Here is a 21871-nt window from a genome sequence, read left to right on the forward strand (position 1 = left end):
TGCAGTGGTTAAGAACAAAATTCTGGCATTAGATTTACCAGCTTTGTGATGCAAAGCCAAAATGGTTAACCCTCCTTGTGCCTCAGTTTTCTCATCTGTACAATTAGGATAACTATTTCTTAACTTCCAGGGTTTGGAATAGTAAATCAATGAGTTTAGTAGAGTTATTTGCAAATAATAAGTGCTCAACAAATGAAGCTACATTCTACATTAATAGAATACCCTCTAATTACCATGGTGTGCACATTCCATTTACAGAAATTCGCCCAGATGGGAATTATGCTGACAACATAATAATTATCTCCCCTAGTGGTTGGTTTTCATTTCCTGTAAAAATATCAAGAAAGGTTTGGGTATTGAATAAACAAGATCATTTAATGTACCTCCTTCTCTAACTTATTCCTGTGTGTACATGGTTATCTCAAAAGCTGTGTGGTTTTCTCTCATTTTGATTATTGTTATTTTATCAATTATCACATTATTTGATTTGAGGTTTTTTTTTTTTAAGATTTTATTTATTTATTTGACAGAGAGAGAGCACGAGTAGGCAGAGCAGCAGGCAGAGGGAGAGGGAGAACAGGATCTCCATGGATCAGGGCGATGCGGGGCTTGATCCCAGGACCCTGGGACCATGACCTGAGCCAAAGGCAGATGCATAACCAACTGAGACACCCAGGTGCCCCTGATTTGAGTTTTAAAAGATGCTACATTTTAAACTTATTTATTTATATTTTATGGCAATAAAGATAGTTTATAGAGCCAAATAAATTAAGGCATGTTTATTCGTAGTCTTTTTCATAATGTAAGTTAAAAAGAAAGTAAGCAGTGGTATACATATATTTCGACTCAGCACAAATCTTTTCTAACACAACTAACATGTAAATCAATAAACTGACAAAAATGATATATAAATAAGCAGGTATCCTCTTCTATAAGTTGTTTAAAATTTTAATGACAGCTACACACATGTGTTCTTGTATTTTAATTCTCCAAATACTAATGTTTATGTATTGAGAATCAGACAAAAGGGTAGGGTTGTGCCTTGGCCCTGCTGTCGGAGGACAGGATTCTAGGTCAAGCTTAGCTACTTACCAGTAGAGTCATGCACACTGGCCTTGAGTCTGTTTTGGTCACTTGGTCAGGTCATTAGAACAGCTTTCCCTCATCTGTATAACAGTAGGTCAGCTTTCCCTCATCTGTATAACAAAAACACCTACCTCTTGGGTTTGCTGTGAGGATTAACACAGCTTATATTTGGGAAATGTTTTGCACACTATGAAGGGGGGCTACATAAATGTGTACTGTTACATAGAAAAAAGGAGACACATGCTCCTCATTGGGAATATGTCAAGATAACACCACCACCAGTAAGCATGGAACGAGAGGCCTGGAAAGAACAGGGAATAACAGTGAAAAATTGTGGGTCTGAGGCCTCATTCCTCAGGTGAAGAAGAGATGGTGTGGGTCCAAAAAGGCTAACAACAATTATTGCAGGCATCTTAAAATGACAAAATCTAGGCTCCTTTTCTTCACATTAACTTTCCACGTATAGATACAGACTATACATTCCATGTTGTTTTTCTATCAACTTGTTAGTGTCCGTTTTCTCCATAGAACAATATAACTAATGTAGTGATGATGTAAATTCTGCTTTCAAAGCTCCACTCTTTATCCTCATATAGTGAGTGTCCAGATGAAAGCAAGTGGCATAAATTCCCTTTTCTCTGATGTCTGCATTACTTTTAGCATAGAAAGTCCTATGAAGATTCTTAAGTGATTACTGTCAAGCTTATTCAAAAAGGTTTAGTCTGGAGAAGATGACCCAAGTATCTGGAGTAAAAGGAAGGCAAGAGATATAGACCAAACACATGCTGAACTTAACTGTTACAGAAAATTACTAGGTTTTATTCATCTTGCCTTCCTTCCACATATCATTGGAAAAAACCTCTACAGGTTTTGACCCTTAACCTACTATATACACACCGCTGGCCAGCACCAAGTGAAGGGAAGTTGTGCAGCCGAGTTTGAGCAGAGTCTGCTTCTCCCTCTGCCCCTTCCCCCTGCTCGTGTTTGCTCTCTCAAATAAACAAATAAAATCTTAAAAAAAAATACCATTGCTCTCATAACTTGGTTTGATATTTGAGAATGAGAGAGGGATGGATGTTTGGGACTGGACAGTTATTATCCTATACAGTGAAAAAGTGTATTGAATCTTACAAATTTTCCTAAAGCCAGACTTTCTCAATTTTAGATCATTACGTTTATTTTTTTTTAAATAACGCATAACTGCACTTTTATTTAGGATTAATATCATTTTGGAAATTCATTTGGTGTGACATATACATTTCTTCTTTAATCATTTCAGAAATATTTGTTCTCTGGGAACACTTGCTTTTTAATTTTTGAAATTAATATTCCAGTTTCTTTTTACCCCTCTGAAAAGTCTTTCACCGAAGAAGTATGGAAGATTTTTAGAGAAGCCATGTAGGATCAGAACTTAAAGATGAGTAGCCCTCATTTGGCTTTGTGCATCAATTCGTTGCAGTTGTGTTTGAAATCCAAACTGACTCTCCCGATCTTCCTACCTGAATAGGGTCCCTTCTCTCCCAATCAACCAAAGCCCAGATCAAACACTGTCTTATAGTCTACTGTTGTCTTATCCTCTTCTCAGTGGTGTTTAAGTTTCCCTAATATTTGAGCTCTTGTCTCAAAAGGTCATTGTCCCATTCAAAGGGGATAATATAGTTGTTAATCTTTTGTAAGGTGAAAAGTGCAATACACGTCAGTTATCAAGAAATTGTTTGATTTGCTCTGGACCCCTTACTGAGTGCTTAATACATAGAAGAGATAATATAAGCTATTAGAGAGGATATAGGATTTGAGATCCATAATTCTGTTAATTATTATTCCTATTAACTATGGCTTTCTTCTCTAAAAGATGAACATGAAAATAACATCTTTCAGAGAGTTGCTGCATACTCAAATGAGAAAAAAGAGGTGAATGTGTTTTCTAAAGTGTAAAGGCCACAAAAACATGTTATCATAACAGGCTCAAAAACAATTCTTGAGTTGAATCTATATTGATTATTTGATTGCTACAGACAGATTATGTAAAATCATTCGTCACTACTGACCATTAAGAATTATACACTGCAAAGACAATTTTGGCTTCATTTCTGTTTAGATAGGCATAGTGTTTTAAATTATTCTCTGCTTTTGTGTGTGTGTTGTATAACATACACGCAACTCCTCTAACAGTCCATTTCAAAAGCAAGAGTTATTAGAGTTCAGTGCAAAGAAACCTAGGACTTATCCTCATTCATCCATTCATTAACTTGGAAGCAAATGTGTGGACGACGTTATATGGTTTGAGAAAAAAAAAAACCCTTTAATTGCAACAATAATCAAACAATCAGCCTATGTTTTGGTAATATGTAGTCATCATAGATTTTTATCATTACCTCAGTGAAAAACGTTATAATCACTAAACAATGATAGTTTCTAGGAATAAAATCACACATGAAAGCACATCTTGTTTATTAAACTTGGTTCACGGTTTAACAAGCAGTTTTGATCCAGTAATGATCTTGTTGAAATAGAAACAAAGCAACTTGTTCTGTTTTATAAATAATTAACTAATTTTACTGCTACTAGAAGTCATTAATATATTTTAGTTTAGTCCTGATTTAATAGCATTCTCTTTATCTGCATAATTCTGTTTCTACTTATCGCTATTTCCGTTTTATTGAGCATTGAGTGTATATGTGGTCTGTATGTGAGAGCCTACACATTTATGTCTCTGCTGCTAAAGTTCTTTGGGGCAGAAACATTTTTATTCTTCTTTGTAGCCCTGATGGTTAATTCAGAGCCTTACATGCAAGTGAAATATTTGCTGAATAGGTTTATGAATTGTCATGGAACTAAAAAATGAATGTAAACATCTGGGTGTCAAATCCTTTTCAGAGAGTCAAAGTGAGTACTGAATTCGGCATCATGGTAGCAAAAATATGAAGCCACAGAGATTAAAAGAAACATTCCCTGCCACATTTTCAGGGAGAGCCCCTACAACTAAGAGTAACATGTGGGGTCTGAGAGTTTCTAGAAGATTGTTCATTTTCACATGGATAAGCCTTCAGGAGAAAAATAAAGCGTGAAGTCTGCACGGGCTTACAGGAGGGGGGCTGTTTTTGATCGCTGGCATCCTATGGAGTCTCTGTTGTCTTCTTTAGGTCAGAGTGATGGGTGACCATAGCATTTCTTTTGTGGGCTAAGTGAGCTTTAGATTTTTTTTTTTTTAAAGAATGGATTAGGAACTAAAAAGCTAGGAGCTTATGCCTAAAAGATATCTCTAATATTACATAAATTATGGATTTACAACAAAAAAAAGATTTATTATGGCTCCAAGTTAGTGAGTCCTTACAAAGTGCTGACCATGCAACATTCATTACCTATAGGCCTTGAAACATTCTGCAGGGGAGGTTCTTAATCATTTGACAGATGGAGAAACAGGTTTTCATGGTCACACAGCTAGTGAGTACAAGAGTCAGAATTCCTGCTTAAGGTTTTCTGACTCCATAGCCTGGGCTGTTTCCTAATATATCTCTAGAAGAAAGGCCTAATTTGACAGATTTTTGAATCTCTTCAGTAACCAGACAATTTTAAATTAAAGAATGAAGAAGTCTGTTTAGTTAGGGGCACATGCTCCAACTAAGTAAGGGCTGTCAAGGGAAAAGGAGGGCGAGTGCTAGGTAGGTGCTTCTGTTTATGGGAAAATGCCTCAGGCTTTAGAGAGCCATGAAAGAAAAGAATTTGATATTAAATTTCAACCCTCCTATTTGAAAGGTTTATTTATTTATTTATTTATTTATTTATTTATTTATTTTTGCACATCATATTTCTGTTTCCAAAGCTGTATATGATTGAGAAAACAAGTTAGAATTGTTGGGGTTTATGTTCAAAGCATTTTTATCAAATTCAGTTTGCTGCATAGCTATTATCATTAATATAACTCTGAAAATTGGTTGAGTTGACAATTAAGTTTTTTGACAGGCCGGCTTAATTGCTAGCTAATTGCTAGCTAAATTGTACTTAGCAGATGGTTGGAAAGAATGTGATACAAAACAGTCACATTATTCATTAGAGCCAAGCAAGTACCCTGGAACTATTGTTTTTGCATACCAGTATAAGCTATATTATTAAAAAAATTCTACATTATAACACCTGTATATAATATGAATTTAACTCAATGATTCCAATAAATGCTATTTAAAAAGATGCAACTTATTATGGTATTACTAATAATGACATAAAAGAGCATCAGGAATGTTACATTGGAGGATTGCTTTCCAGTTAAAATGTCAGTTACATAAGTACATTCCTGGAGAAAATGACCTTAAATTAGTTCTTCTGGAGTACCTGGATTGTTGGGGTCACCACAAATTCAATATAAATGATTTTAAAAATTACAGAGATGCTGTGTTTATTTAAACCTCACAATAATTTTAAGGGATAGATATTAAGCCCCCCCCATTTTATAGATTTCATAAGCACCTTTCCAAATATCACACAACTAATAAGTTTGGGGACTAGATCTCTAATAGGATTGAACCTACTTCTGTTTGATTCTTAAGCCTGGGGCCTTGGATGTTTTGCTAGTGTAAATCTATTTGCCACAAGTAAGGTGAATTAAGGAGGAAGCAAACTAGAAGTGGGGAGACCAACTACCAGGGGAGGCTTTGGAGGATGAAAATGTTCTAACTGATTTGTGGTGATGGTTGTACTGCTCAGAAAAACCACTAAGAAGTCATTGAATTGCAGTCTTGGGATGATGACGTTTCATTGTATGTAAAATATACCTCACTAAAGTTGTTAAAAAATAAGATGAGTGCATCAGAACAAGTGAGAGATGATGAGGGTTTGGGTACCGGCAACAGTATTGGGAAAATAGAAGGGATGGAGTAAAAAGATGTTAAGGTAAGGGTTTGCAATACTGGTTGTAGAAGGAATAGAAGATGTTCCGTTTGGCAATTTGGTTGACAGGATTTATGTAGTGCTGATGTGAGCAGAGACAGGCCACAGAGAGTAGAGTATATGAGATAAGAATGTGAGGAGAAAGATTTCATTTGAAAGAGGGTGATTATTACCAAGGACTTTAGTGTACCCCTCAGCTTGACCAAACTTTAGACAAGCTTCTTCCTAAATTAAGAGGCTCCTGACCTCTTTTTTCTTAGAGTGCTTACTTGAGAAAATTTGGGATTGTAAATTCTTTCTATGCTCTTATGAGATGTAAATCTTTTACAACCTAGACCTGTCTTTCCTAAGATCTAGAAGTCATCCCCTTGAAATGAAATCATCAAGAAAGATAGTCTCTGTGGGAGAGTAGAAGCTTATCTTCCATAACAGTCAATTAGCAAACACAGATGGCCCAATCATACCAACCAGGCTCTGTACTAATATCCTCTAATACTTTTCCATTAGCTTAGCATTTAAAAATTATCCTGCCTTTTGTTTTAGTAGAGTTCAGTTTCCATCCCATATTGCACTAGTTTTGAGCCCTACTCAAAAAAAAAAAAAAAAAAAAAGCAACAGTCTTGAATGAAGACTTCCTTGCCATTTTTAGTAAGTGTCCAGTGCAATTTTTCTTTTACAGTTATCCTAGGGAGAGCCATAGGAATTTCTCCATTAAGCAGAGGGAAAAGCTTTGATTCTGTTGCTAACCACACAACTCACTCTCTTTTCATCCCTTTAAATTTAGCTTCTTTAAAACATTTAATTTTTGTAGTCAAATATTCCACAAGACTTTTTTACCAAAAATAGCAGTCTTCCGTTCCTACCTGCTCATCATTTTCAGTTCCTTCAAGGTTTTCCACTCAGCTCATTATTTTAAATATATGCCCTCATATTTCTAAATAATATGTTTATATTGCTATTTCTTGATCAATTTATGCTCTGTTGATATTACTGTCTGTTGATATTACTCAGACTTAGAAAGCTGAGGATTGAGTTCTCTATCGTACAATCCCCACTTACTCCCCATCACTCTAGGAAGTTATATTGTAAATTAGATTAGACCAATTTTCTGTTTTTAAATAATTTTAAGTATTTAATACTTTGTGCAAATAAGCTTATTAGTATATAATAAATAATTTTTCTTTCCTGAACAATACTATTTTCTTTGGTGTTAAAAACTGTCTTAGGTTTTTTTGTTGTTGTTTGTTTGTTTTTAATTTAATTCTCCATGTACTTTTATGTAGTTGAGCAAACTTTAACTAGACATGTAAATCTCATTTAGACTGATTTACTTCCCCACCCTTTAGCCATTAGATCAATTTCATCTTGGAAAAGTCTCTCTCAGAGCTTGGGAGTAGATCTGATTTGGACTTCTTTCTTTCTGGGCCCATTGCACACAGCTCATGCCAGGATACCCTTTACCACCATCTTGAATACTCCCCTTGTTTTTGCCTTTGGATTTCCCTGCTTTGGGAAAGCGGTGTTTCCCCTTTCTCAGTTTACCTCCTTGTTTTAGTGAAGTACCTCCTCCAGTACTTTTCAGAGAAAGAATGAATTAAGGTATACTTCTTGATATTTATATATCTGAAAATGTCTTTAATCTACCCTCACATTTAAGGATTTGGGTATTAGGTACAGAACTGTAGCTTTTAAATGATATTACCTCAGAATTTTTAGGGCATGTTTTCATTGGCTTCTACATTTCTGTGTGGCTGCTGAGAAGCCCATTGGTATTCTGATTCCTGTTTCTATATATGAGAACTGTTTTCGCTCTTTTCTGTCTCTCTGAAGTTGGTAGGACTGACCTCTCTTTGTCCTCACGTTCTGAAATATCACAATGATATGCTTGGAAGTGCGTCTATTTTCATGCATTGTTTCAAGCACTCAGTGGATTCTTTCGTGTGATTAACTATGCTCTTCAGTTTTTGTTTTCCTAGAAAATGTTTTTGATGCTCTATCCTCTTTCTTTCTGAAGCCCTGTTATTCAGATTTCATCCAGTGATTTTTTACATTCATACCTTCTTATTTTCCATATCTATTTTCTTCTGTATTTTCTGGGAGAGTTTCTTTAATTTTGTCTTCCAATCCTGTATTGAGTTATTTATTTGTGCTATCATATGTTAATTTCTAAAAGTTCTTTTATCTGTCCTCTGAATATTCAAATTTTAGTTTCACGTTATTTCATGAATGCAGTATCTTCTTTCTTTCTGAGTGTATTAATTGGTGCTTTTTTTTCTTTTTAAAATTTTATTCTTCTGCATAATCTGTTTCCTTCAAACTCTTTTTCCTTTTCTGATATTTCTTTTCTTTGTTAAGTGTTTTCTATTACTCGGTGATGCTTGTCCATTCATATTACCAGTGGGGTATTAAAATATCAATGGGCAGCTTCATAAGCACAGGGTTATTGTTTTTGCAGGATGACCAGGTTGACAATTCCTTGGGTGGCAACTATGCCAGCATCTTTAAATCCTTCCTTTCAGGATGCTCATATTCCCAATGAAAACTTCTAGTGTCTTGCCTGTAGCCTGGCAGCTGAGGGAGAAGAGAATGCCTGGAATTCCTACAGTAATTGTGTAAACTTTCACTTCTCTCCTTAATCTTCAACTGCACTTAAAATTGTTGTCTACCAGCTCTGAGATCTGCTGTTGTAGTTTTTCTCTAAGGAAACTTCACCAGTTTTCTAGTGGGTTAGGAATGGTGATATAGGAATTTGATTCCTCTATAGACTTGCAACCATTTATAATACCTGCTTTTCCAGAAGAATATGTCTTTAATTTTGAGCCTTTTGGGATTTGGGTGGTTAAAACTGGACCCAGATTTCTAGGATATGCTAAGTCAGGTACAATTCTCCATTTGCTGTCTAGCTTCTAAAATTCTCTTCCCATTCTCTTTATGCCTAGGGGTTTTCATTTTTTAAATCCTATCATTTTAATGCAGTTTCAGAAGATGACAGAGCTCAATCCATGTATTTAATCCAATATCTGTAACCAGAAACATCACCAGTTTAATCCAGAGTGCAAATGCTAGCAGTAAGGTATTCAGAACAAAAATAGTCACATTATAGGTGGCAGAAATAGTTACATTACAGGGACCATGTTATATGTGCTCCAGATTATATCTGGAGCAATGTTTTCCATCCTGAGTACCTCAATACACAGTTGACAAACTATAGAAGACCAGAGAAGAGAGATGACAACGGTTCAAGATGCAAATCCAAATTCGTGAGAGGTAGCTGAAAAAATTACTGGTATTTATCTAGAGAAAAGGTGGCTTCAAAGATGTCCTGACAAAAATTTGAATGCATCTAAGATGAACATCTATGGGCCAATTATGTTGACTCTCCATTTAAAGGTTGGGAGTGAGAATATCATAGCTCTTTTTAAAAATTTAATTGACTATTACATCCACAATAGATGACACGTTATCTTGGCTTCAGGGAACCAAACCAAGTAAAAACAAAAGAACTTTGGCTTGGTGCCCTATAAGGAGAACCTATCGTAGGCATCTGAGACATAAATGCAAATAGGGACCAACCCAGTAAATCACATTCATATGTGAACTGGCTAAATAAAAATATTAGTAAACTGAAAAGAGTATGCCATGCATAAAATGATAGCAATATGGAAAGATTCCAACTTTTCAAAAGCAGTTATGTATTTTGCTATTTATTTGTAATATTATAATTCTTGGTGTTATATATATATATATTTTTTAAGATTTTATATATTTTTTGACAGAGAGAGACACAGAGAAAGAGAGTTCACAAGCAGGGCAGTGGAAGAGGGAGAAGCAGGCTTCCCACTGAGCAGGGAGCCCGATGTGGGGCTTGACCCTAGGATCCTGGGATCATGACCTGAGCCAAAGGCAAATGCTCAACCTACTGAGCCACCCAGGTGCCCCCTACTGCCCCTTTTTTAAAGATTTTATTTATTTATTTGACAGAGAGAGACCCAGCGAGAGAGAGGGAACACAAGCAGGGGGAGTGGGAGAGGGAGAAGCAGGCTTCCCACGGAGCAGGAAGCCCAATGTGGAGCTCCATCCCAGGACCCTGGGATCACGACCGGAGCTGAAAGCAGACACTTAATGACTGAGCCACCCAGGTGCCCCATCTTGGACGTTATTTTGTAAAATTCTGTATCTTTTACCAAACATCTTGGGGATGAATTTATCTTATGGGACCTGGTTTGTGACCTCTCTAATGCTGAGGTCAGACATTGGCTATTATCATTGGAATTTCCAAGCAGGACAGGCTTGCAGTGTATCAGGGACACCACTGAGAATAAAATTGAATTACATAATGTCTGCTTGCCTTTTCACATCAGAGACTTTATGCTTGAAGTTTGATTTTTTTTTAAAGATTTTTATTAATTTATTTGACAGACAGAGGTCACAAGTAGGCAGAGAGGCGGGCAGAGAGAGAGGAGGAAGCAGGCTCCCCGCTGAGCAGAGAGCCCGATGGGGGCTCGATCCCAGAACCCTGGGATCATGACCTGAGCCGAAGGCAGAGGCTTAACCCACTAGGCCATCCAGGTGCCCCGAAGTTTGATTTTTTCAAAAAAAATGTAGTTGCCTGTGGATTAATTGTGCCTATTGTTGGATACCCAGTTTCTAGTTTTCCTTCTTGCCTCTTTTACCCTTTTTTGTCATTTAACATTGCTGTGTAAACCACATGTAAATTGTGCCATTGCTACGTGGCCATTTATATGTGGCTCTTTTAAAAGAATCATCCAACAGTGAGGCACAACTGTAGGCTACACTGATGTGTTATTTGTTGTTTTCAATAATCTGCATAGTCCCTATATCCCAAAGTTGTGTCTATTGAATTATTCAAGGAAAAAAATAACTATCCATTGTAGAATTATGCTAACTGTAACTCAAAAGTTAGGATCGTATGTTTGAGGTCATAATCCATTCCTCTAGTTTACATTTGAGGGGTTGAGATGACTTGCCAGGTGGTGCCTGGTACATAGTACATGTTGTTGGGGAGTTAGAAAAGGAAGAGAACACATGACCTTATGCTCAGGAAGTTTACAATCTCAAAGAGGGAGACAGGACACCATACAAATACCCATTAAAAGCAGTTGAAAGTATAGAGAATCCCAAGTCAAGTAATTATACTTCATTACAATTATTCCTCATAGCTTAGAAATTCACTACAAACAAAAAAGAAAAAAAAGAGAGTATGAAGCTTGAATACTGGACAATTTCCATTGTTGTGTGGTTTTCAGTCTTTGGTTTGTGATCCTCCATCTCCTTCCTGCCAGTGCTCTGTGCTAGAAACTTCCATTATCAAAAAACTGAGATTGGGAATGAGAGATGTATAAAAGAGTAATAATGAAATAGAGACCTTAGTTAGCTACAAAATAATTAGGTTAGCAACCAAATAAGCATTAAAATGAGTTCTCTCTTAAATTTAGCAAGGAGATATTGAGTATTTTTAAGAATTTTATTTTATTTCTCTCCACTTTCTATAATCTAGTCTTGACTCTTTCCTTACAACCCTGATTTCTTTTCATAAAGAAAATATAGAAAGTAATCATTTTATCTCCATAAATACGAAGGCTGTTCAGGAGACAATTACTAAGTGAATGAAATTACAAATTAAATAATTCCATTTTCTTCCTAACATGTTAAAGTAAGAAAGACATAAATATCAAAAGACTAAGCCTATCATTTTAAAAATAACTCTCTCATGACTGGGAAAGTTTAAACACATACAAAAATAAGGTGACAGCCTTTCATGAAAAGAAAACGCAAGCTTTGAATTTTGGTGTTACATTTATAGATGATCTTCCAAGAAGATATGTGAAAGGTATTATTCATTTCAGGAAACTGGAAGGTATAATATGATAGAATAAGGATCACATTTTTCTCTTTGAGGTGATTTATATTTAAATGAGTTCTCCATAATCCTTTAAACTGAAGTGCAAATTGGTTATCAAAGTCCTTTGCTGTAAGGGTTGTTTTACATAATAACGAATTTCACAGAAGTTCCTCAAAGGGAAATATTGATTTAGGCAACATCACAGGATATTTCAGTTACAGCAACACTTTAGATTAGTGCCATAGACAGCATATAAAAAACTTCCTAAAGTCTAAATTTCTGTATTAAGAAGGGTAGGCAGTGTTTTTGTTTTCTTCAAATAAATACCCAGTACTGCAATTTTTGGATCATATGGTAGTTCTATTTTTAATCTTTTGAGGACCCTCCATCTGTTTTCATAGTGGAAAGTTACAATCCCACCAACAGTGCCCCAGGGTTCCCTTTTTTCCATATCCACACCAGCACTTGTTGTTTCTTGTCTTTTTGATACTAGCCATTCGGACAAGGACAAGCGTGAGGTGATATTACCTGGTGGTTTTGATTTGCATTTCCCTCGTGACTGGTGATGCTGAGCTTCTTTTCATGTCCCTGATGGCCATCTCTGTATGTCTTCTTTAGAAAAATGTCTACTCCGATCTTTTGCCCGTATCTTTTCTCAGTAGAAAGTATGTTAATAATAGAAATTTTTAATAAAATGATTGTTTTATCTACTCTTTCCCATCCACGTTAGAGAGAAGCTCCATCCATGTGCTAGGTATATAGCTCATGTTTTTAAAAAATGGGTCGTGTGATCAAAAGAAACGAAATCTTGCCATTTGCGATGACGTGGATGGAACTAGAGGGTATTATGCTTAGCGAAATAAGTCAATGGAGAAAGACAACTATCATATGATCTCCCTGATATGAGGAAGTGGAGATGCAACGTAGGGGGTTTGCGGGGGTAGGAAAAGAATAAATGAAACAAGATGGGATTGGGAGGGAGACAAACCATAAGTGACTCTTAATCTCACAAAACAAACTGAGGGTTGCTGGGGGGAGGGGGACCAGGAAAGGGGGGTGGGGTTATTGACATTGGGGAGGGTATGTGCTATGGTGAGTGCTGTGAAGTGTGTAAACCTGGCGATTCACAGACCTGTACCCTGGGGATAAAAATACATTATATGTTTATAAAAAAATAAAAAATTTTAATAAAAAAAATGGGTCGTGGGAAAATAGTAGGAAATGTTCATTTGCCTGTATATGCTTGCGTTACTGCCAATACCAAACAGCTCTAATTCTTGACCCTTTATTCCCTGCTCATAACTGTGCTGTATAAGTTACATATGATACTTTGTTTCTCACAATGTGAGTTAAGGATTACTATCTTTATTTTATAAATGAGAAAAATGAGGCTAAGTCAGTGGTGCGTGAGAATCTGAACCAGAGCTTATTTCTCTCATTCACTATGCTGTGCCACCAACTCACATCTGCTTTCTTTTCTTTTGAGTCCTATATGGCTCATCACTAGGAGATAAAAGCTCTAGTCCTCACCCCAGTGATACAGTGAACACACAGGCAGGTTCCTCTTTGCTGTGTAGCTCAGGAGCCCCAGGATCCCAACCAGTTCTCATTAGTAAGGAGTAACCAGGGGGCCTCACCTCAGTGAAATCCTGGGACCAGGTCCTAGGTGGGACCTGAGATTAAAACTATAAATGGGAAGAGCACAGGAGTCACTCATGAGACTGTGGTTTGAGACCCAGGTCCATCACTCACTAGTCAAGTGACCATGGAAAAATCAATTTACCTCATTGAACCTTTGTTTTTTCATCTGTGAAATGAGGAAGCTGGATTTGATCAATGGCTTTCAGAACTATATTTTTTAAAAAGTGAAGCTCTTTTTTTTTTTTCCCTTGAGATCAAGAGTGGGACACTTAATTGACGGAGCCACCCAGGCACCCTTGAAAAGTGAAGCTCTTTAAGCAAATGAAGTCTTATGTTGAAACCCAATAATAAAATCGATACACAGGTAGAGCAAGGGCTGGATTTGGAGGAGGCATGAGTTCATCTACCTTCTGGGCCTCCTTCGAACCCTCATCCTATCTCCAGGGAGCCTCTGAGGTATGTGAGGCTTGCAGAACACGATTTTCAAACTGTGTACTCGCTCAGCTCTAACTGTATCCCAATTCTCACAGTCTATGATGTAAAAACTATATGTAGCCACATGACAAGGGCATTAGAATTGTATTAGAAGAGAAACAGGGTCAAGGCTAATAATTCAAAGGAGAGGGGGCATTAAGTTGTAAAAGATAGGATCAAATGACTTGGCAGGGGGAGGCCAGGGGCGTGCTTTTGATGTGGAGGACCCTGAAACTGGGTACTGGTTTTACAGGGTTGTAGCAGTGTAAGGGCTGGGCTTTCTAATCTTCATTTCTGAAATCTGTTATATTTCTGCAGTTAGTTTACTTAAATATGAATATTATTTTAGTCTGACAGTATTGTTCCAGTAATTGATTTTATTTTCTTAAAAGATTCTTGATAGTGAGCTATTAACTTTTAATTATGATACAACTATGCTTGTTATCATCAAAACTTTTCTCCTTGTTTAAAAATATGAAATTTAGACAAATGGGTTCATGTTCTCTAACGAGTAAAAACTCAGATTGCCCTGTTGCAACTCTTGGCTTAAATACTTTCTTCATGTGTCTGTATTAACCTGTTAAACTCGGTGAGTGTCACCCTGGCCCTGAGCTGTCCCTGTGATTGACACTGTTTCACCGGTTTAACCATGACATGTCTTTGGCCATAAATCCTTTTCACTTACCTGCCTCCGCCTTCTGCTGCTTTTCAATTTTCTCCAGGCGCCCTAGCAAGGAGTCAATTTTCGTTTTGATCTGGGTTAATTCTTTCTTGATTGTCTGTAACTCATCTGATTTCACTGGAAAGGGGAAAAGGGAATGAAAGCAACAGAATGTCAAATGTACCATCAACTCACGTAGAACACGACTCACAGAAACCCCATGTTGTCTCAAGATAGTGTCAAATCACATAGGACACTTTTCAACCTTACCAGTTTCTCGTTATTTCCAGCAATCCTAGAATACTGGAAGACATTGGCAATTACAGTAGCTTTCAGTGACGTGAGCATTAGATACTAAATCTTTTCACTGAAAGTTATGCAAAGGGATGGAGTAATCTGGAAACATCTTATCAAATAACTAAGTGATATGAAACTCAGTTTTGGCAGGTAGCTAGCTAATCTGCACTGTAAAATGGATTCAGATTGAGGAATGATAAAATCATGACAGGTATGTTAATACCACATTGAGTTCTATGTTGTAATACATATTTCAGTAGTCAATGATATTTGTAATCTAGTCCCCTGGCGTTTTATTGAAACCAGGATATAAAGTTTATTGTCTGAAGAAATGTCGTAGGTGCAAGAGACTTCTAATAGAACTCTTGCTACTTTGCCTACTTTAAAAAAAAAAAAAGAGGTAATAAGTTGTACATGTCCCTTTTTAAGCCATGGGGCTGGAGGAAAGAAAATTCACCCAAGTTCCCACTGGTATGTTCTACAGTACTGATTCCCATTCCAGGTTTTTTATATTTAGCATGGTTTCAAAGAAAAACAAGTGGGAACCAACACAGGACTGACAACTTTTCATTTTGCCGAGAAAGGATGTTAAAAACAATAAACAGCCTACTATTAACAATAATAATTATTTTATAAAGAAGGAGCTTAAAGAAGAGGACAATCTCCTATTTAAAGGGCAGTCCTTTAACAGAAACATATTTATGTTTATGGAAAATTCACTGCAGTGTTCCTATTTTCTTATTTTTCTGAGAACCACTGGGAAATTTGCCACAAATCCACAAAAACCAGAGAATGAAGATTTCAAAGCTATCACTATAGAACATCTGCATCTGCCTAGGGGTTTTCAGTAGGTGGGGTTTCGGGTATCCATGCCTCCACAGAGATGCGTCTACAATGGGGGGCATAGAGCTTGATGTCAGCCTATTGATTCTTCTCTGTCACCTCTGCTTCAAGTTTAAGATGATCTCAGCTTGGATTCTCCCCAGAAATGCTGCAAGAAATTGAGCATTTAGCTTGGTTCTTTAGTCTTCAGGAAATTTCTTTGGAAAATAATAAAAACGAAATGCAATCTATGTTTGCTTGGAATAGAGCTATTTGTCAACTAAGATATGTGATATAATATAAATGATAATGTATGCATCAATGTACATTAATTGCTCAAAGGAAGCACAGACTTTTTTTTTCCAGTATAAAAAAGTGAGAAAACATTTTTTATTATAAAATAAGAAATCCCTTTTACAAAAAGCAGATTTTTGTTTATGATGCAAAGTAGCTTGCAAAATAAAAACTACAAGAATCCAGGACACCATGGAGTGTTCCTATTATGGAGAACCAAACTGAAAGTAGAACACAGTTTAAAATAGAGAATTGCTTCTTATGTCAATTATTTCAACGACATCAAAGTGCCATTGTGGAACTGCAGCTAAATTTGAAAAACATCATCTGTCACAATTGCAAATTGATTCCGCTTTGAAGAATGATTTTCATTTCCTTTGATGGAAGCACATCATGTAGTTTTACTTAAACCTATCAAACTTAATAGAAAATATTTTATCTTATAACATTAGATTTCAGTGCAGGAGAAATGGGACTGTGGCTGGAAACTAACAGAATATATTTCTAAGTAGAGCCACACCTCGGCCCAGGAATGCAGTTGACTTATTTTCATGTTGTTATTTCCTTAAAAAAAAAAAAAAAACAAAAACAAAAACCCACCAATACCCCATTTTATAGAAACTATATTACAAACCACTAGAAATCTGGGCTCACCACCTAGGAACTTAACATGTATCCAAGAAGTCAAGCCTGGCTTTTAGATTCATGTTTAATACTCCAGAAACTCATTTTATGATCCGAGTCAGACCATTATAAAATTTTGGTTTAATTAGTTAATGGTATTTAAGCTTAGAGACAACAAGGATCTGATGGGCATAAATTCTGTAAGCTCTTTCCTGCCTCTACCAGGAAAGTCTGAACCCGTCTCCAGCCCTATGCAAGTGGCCCAGCTTCAATCTTGGAATGGCTAGCAGCAAAGGTTCATCAAGGTCCGGCAAAGCACAGGTTAAAACCAATTTTGGCTGCTTCTTGAGCAGCTGTGAAAGTTGTTTTCTTAGTACACTTCAGTGCTGTCCTTGGGAGAAGGCCTGCCGCTTACCTGGCCTACTTGCCTAGAATCCTGTTTGTACCTATCTTCAGTAGGATTCACTTATCTATAGATATGGGGATGGCTTTGTGTTATTGTGTCTGGTTTCCAGAAGGAATATCTGAGATAAACCACCTCTCTATCGATGTGCTTCCCTCTCAAACTCTTCTCTGCCTCTTTTCTGCCCCCCCCTTTTGGCTCCTGTTAATAATTTATCTCCTGCACTGTGGGTTACATTGATCCCCTACTCCAGCAAAATAGATGTGTATTTTACAAGCATAGATTTCTAAACTTAGAATTTAAAAAATTTTTGCAACTTTAAATTCTGATATTTCCCCCAAAAATATAAGTGAGTTCAGAATTAAGGAGAGCCTTAGATCCAAATTTTCCCAGTTCATTTTCCTTCCTTTTTACATTTTCTTCCCCCCCACCGTCCACTCTCTGCCCACTCTTAATTAGGCTCTGCCTTCAATTTGCTCAGTCTATGGCATAGTCCCTTCATTGTAATAAATTAAAAACCTTTTCAATTGAATACTACCAGAATGTCCCCATTTCTATAGGAAAAAGGCCAGAAACCCACACAGAGGTGCACAAACCAAACTATGAACTGGTATCCAGGGTCTGCTCCTAAGTATATTTCCAGGTGTGCATTCCATTTCCTCAGAAAACATACTCTTCACTTGAACAGAAAAGGTTAGTGCTTAATTAAATAATGCATGGAACCGGATAGACTCTAGTTCACATCAATGTTTCTTTGGGGAGTCACTTGTAATCACTAAGATTCAAGTTCAACATCTGCAATTTCCATCCTTTACCTTAGAGGCCTGTTATAAAAATTTAATAAAGCAGTTCACATAAAGCACTTAGGACCATGCCCAGAACATCATCAAACCCAATAAATGATAGTAGCGGAAGACATTCTTTCTATTACATATTATTATTATTGCTATTGTTTTTATTGATATTATTATCCCAGCAAAGACTCTCTCTCTCCCTCAAATATGTCTATATCAAAATCCTATATGCCTTTTAGAGCTTCATTGAAAGTCTTGCCTCCTCTATGGATTCTTCTTTGACTAACCCTCTGGAGGGTGCAACTCTTCCCTGTATTTAATGGCATCTCATATTTACCACTAGACATACACTGTCTGTTGATTTTTACTTAGTATGTCCACTTTTCATATTAAATTATAAGCTTCATGAGAGTGAAGCCATGATTAGATATTGAGGAATTTCAAGAGTCATGCTTTTGAATATTTTCTGTGTTATAATAAGCTCCTTCTTCTGTTATTGACTGATGAGACTCCTGATGCTTACCATAATGTCCTGGACTTCAAAGTATGTCCTCCTTAATTAGAAAATTATATTAATAGGCTTAAGAAGAGATCTTGAATTAGATTAGTAAATAGTAAAAATTTTCTGTCTTTCATCATAAACCAGATCCATAACAATTTTTGAGATTCCAGATTAATAAATTATTCTGATCTCTGACAATACAACATTTCAAAAAGAAGGAATTTTGGACAGTTGTTTGAGGCAAAACATATTAATGAATTTATCCTATCATAGGCTCTCAACAACCAAACTCTCTTGAATGGAGAGAAGGCATCCAATTCCTTGTTTTCCTGCTTTCCTACTTACCGTCCTTCCTTCCTGCCTTCCTTCTGTCCTTCTCTTCCTTCCTTGTTTCCTCCTTCCCACCCTCCCTTCCCCTTTCTTTCTCTTTCTCTTTTTTCTTTCTTCTCTCTTTCTCTCATTCTTTTTCTCCTTGCATGTTTAACAGAATTTAGCTCAGTCTCTTAAACACAGCAAGAAATTAGCAAATTTCAGAAGATCTGTAGGTGTATGTGTAAGTAGGTAGACCACTGGATGCAATTTCAACCCAACCAACAAATCTTATTTAAAGCTTTGTGAATATACCAGACACTAAATTGGAATTGACTGTTTCATGGAGAGACAGATAAGCAGACAAGGAGTGCAATAAGAAAATTAGCTTGGGAATATACCTTTTCTTAATCAGAAAGCCTATGATAAAAGAATAAGAGGATATATACCTTTGGCAGCCACACTTTTGTATTTTTCCCTAATTCCACTTCATTGCTTCAAAAATCTAATATCTTTATCTTTGAAGATACATTGCATAGAATATAGTGCCTTTATTTTTATATAGAGTATTAGATCGTGAGAGTCAGGAGTATTTTTTACTAAGAATAATACGGAATGATTTTAATCAACTTGCTGTTACTTAATTGTTTATGTATAAGTTACTTAATGTAGACAAGCTAAGGGCTTGGGAAAATTAGAACCAATTACTAAAGATTACAAGTTCTACAATTTGAAATTTATTAATTTGAGAATTTGAGAAAATTGCTTTGCTTTCCAGTCAGCTCCAAAATACCTTCCCTTGACTTACCTGCTTGCCTATCTAAATTATCTTAGGCTCTAGTCACAACTGTTCATTGTCCCTTTAATGGGTTTTGTGTTTTCAGACATCTATACCTGTGTTTCGGTTGTTCTTATTTGTCTGCCCTACACTCTCACCTTCTCCACCTGGCAAATGCCATTTAATTTTTAAATACTCAGCTCCAATGTTGCCTACAGAGTAAAGTCATCCTCAACCCTTGAGCTTTTTGTTAAAAAGCTCATCGTCTTTCTACTCATACTTCTTTCAAATGACACTTTAAATGATCTTTTCTTTAAATGTCTCTCTCCCTAACAATATCAGGAACTGCTTTCATTTTTGACTCAAGTGTCTAACATATTTATTCAACAATATTCATGAAGATCTGCTATTGCTGAGTTCCTTCTCAAGAACTGGGGATATAGTCATAAACAACAGAGACAAAAGTCCCTGATGATGGAGCACCCATCTAACAGAGGAAGAAGACAACAAACAAGTATCTTTTATTTGTTTATAAATATAAATATAAAATGCAGAAAAGAGGCTAGGGAAGACCTAGCTTGGGAGTAAGATTTGTGTATACTAATATACATATATTATATATGATATATGTATATAATTATATATGTATATATGTACATATTAATATACATATGTATGTATATTATATAATAAGTATCTATTATATGTTATATAATTATATATAATAGGTATCTATTATATATTATATAATAGATTTTTTATAGATTTTATATATAGATATATAATAGAATATTATATAGATATAATATAGAATATAATATTCTATATTATATAATAGATACATATTATATATATATTACCATTGTATGTATGTATGTATATATGGGAAAGGAAAGGGAAATGTCACCGATAAAGTGAAAAAAACATTTGACCAAAAGTCTCAATATGGGGAGGCAGCAAGTCATGGGACTATCAAGAGGTAGTGGGATGGAAGACTATATCAGGCTGAAGAATGGTAGATGCAAGGGCCTGACTCAGAAGTATACCTGATGTGTTTTAGGGGCAGCCAAGAGGACAGTATGGCTGGAGTGGAATGAGCAAATGGGAGAAGAATACAAGTCAAGAGGTCAGCTGGAGAGTGGAGAAGAGGGAAAAGGGATATGGAAAAGATGGTAGAGAGTCTTGTTGGCCAAAATAAGTACTATGGGTTTTATTCTGAGTAATATAAGGGCTAATGGCTATATTTAAAATTTTTATTTTTTAAAAATTCACATCTAAGTTACATATAGTGTTCCATTAGTTTCAGGTATACAATGTGATTTAAGAATTTTATACAGCACTCAGTGGTCATTAGGACAAGTGTACTCTAAGTCTTCTTTATCTAGTCCACCCATCCCCCACCCACCTCCCCTCTGGTAACCGCCAGCTTGTTCTCTGTATTTAAGTGTCTGAATAGCGATATCCAAAAAAATGAAACTGGACCACTTTCTTATACCAGACACACAAATAAATTCAAAATGAATGAAAGACCTAAATGTGAGACAGGAAACCAACAAAATCCTAGAGGAGAACACTGGGCAGCAACCTCTGTGACCTCAGCTGTAGCAACTTCTTACTAGACATGTCTTCAGAGGCAAAGGAAACAAAAGCAAAAATGAACTATTATGACTTCATAAGATAAAAAGCTTCTTCACAGTGAAGGAAATAATCAATGAAATTAAAAGGCAACTGATGGAATCGGAGAAGATATTTGCAAATGACATATCTGATAAAGGGCTGGTATCCAAAATCTATAAAGAACTTACAAAATTTGATACCCAAAAAACAAATAGTCTTATTTTAAATAGGCAGAAGACATGAATAGACATTTTTCCAAAGAAGACATAAAGAAGGATAACAGTTAAATGGAAAGATACTCAACATCACTCATCATCAGGGAAATACAAATCAAAACCACAATGACATACCTGTCAGAATGGCTAAAATTAACAACACAGGAAAACAACAGATGTTGACAAGGATGCAGAGAAAGGGGAACCCTCCTACACTGTTGGTGGGAATGCAAACTGGTGCAACCACTCTGGGAAAGAGTGTGGAGGTGACTAAAAAAGTTAAAAATAGAACTACGCCTATACCCAGCAATTGCACTACTATTTTTTAATTATTTACCTAAAGAATCACTGATCTGAAGGGATACATGCACCCCAATGTTTATAGCAGCATTTTCAACAATAGCCAAATTATGGAAAGAGCCCAAATGTCGATCAACCGATAAATGGATAAAGAAGAGGTGATATACACACACACACTCTATCTCTTTCACACACACACGCACGCACACACACACACACACACACACACACACACACATGCACACTGAAATATTACTTAGCCATCAAAAAGAATGAAATCTTGCCATTTTGCATTGATGTGGATGGA

General features: G+C 36.1%; 1 protein-coding gene across 1 annotated transcript in view; it reads right to left on the bottom strand.

Annotated features, from left to right (window-relative positions):
* The window catches only part of RALYL (RALY RNA binding protein like), a 701413-nt gene that overhangs the window by 35631 nt on the left and 643911 nt on the right, over positions 1-21871 (bottom strand). Inside the window, 1 exon segment of the mRNA XM_047725116.1 lies at positions 14634-14747. Coding sequence (XP_047581072.1) covers positions 14634-14747 — 114 coding nt within the window.

The sequence above is a fragment of the Lutra lutra genome, chromosome 4 (genome assembly GCF_902655055.1).
Source record: "Lutra lutra chromosome 4, mLutLut1.2, whole genome shotgun sequence".
Classification (NCBI taxonomy): Eukaryota; Metazoa; Chordata; class Mammalia; order Carnivora; family Mustelidae; genus Lutra; species Lutra lutra.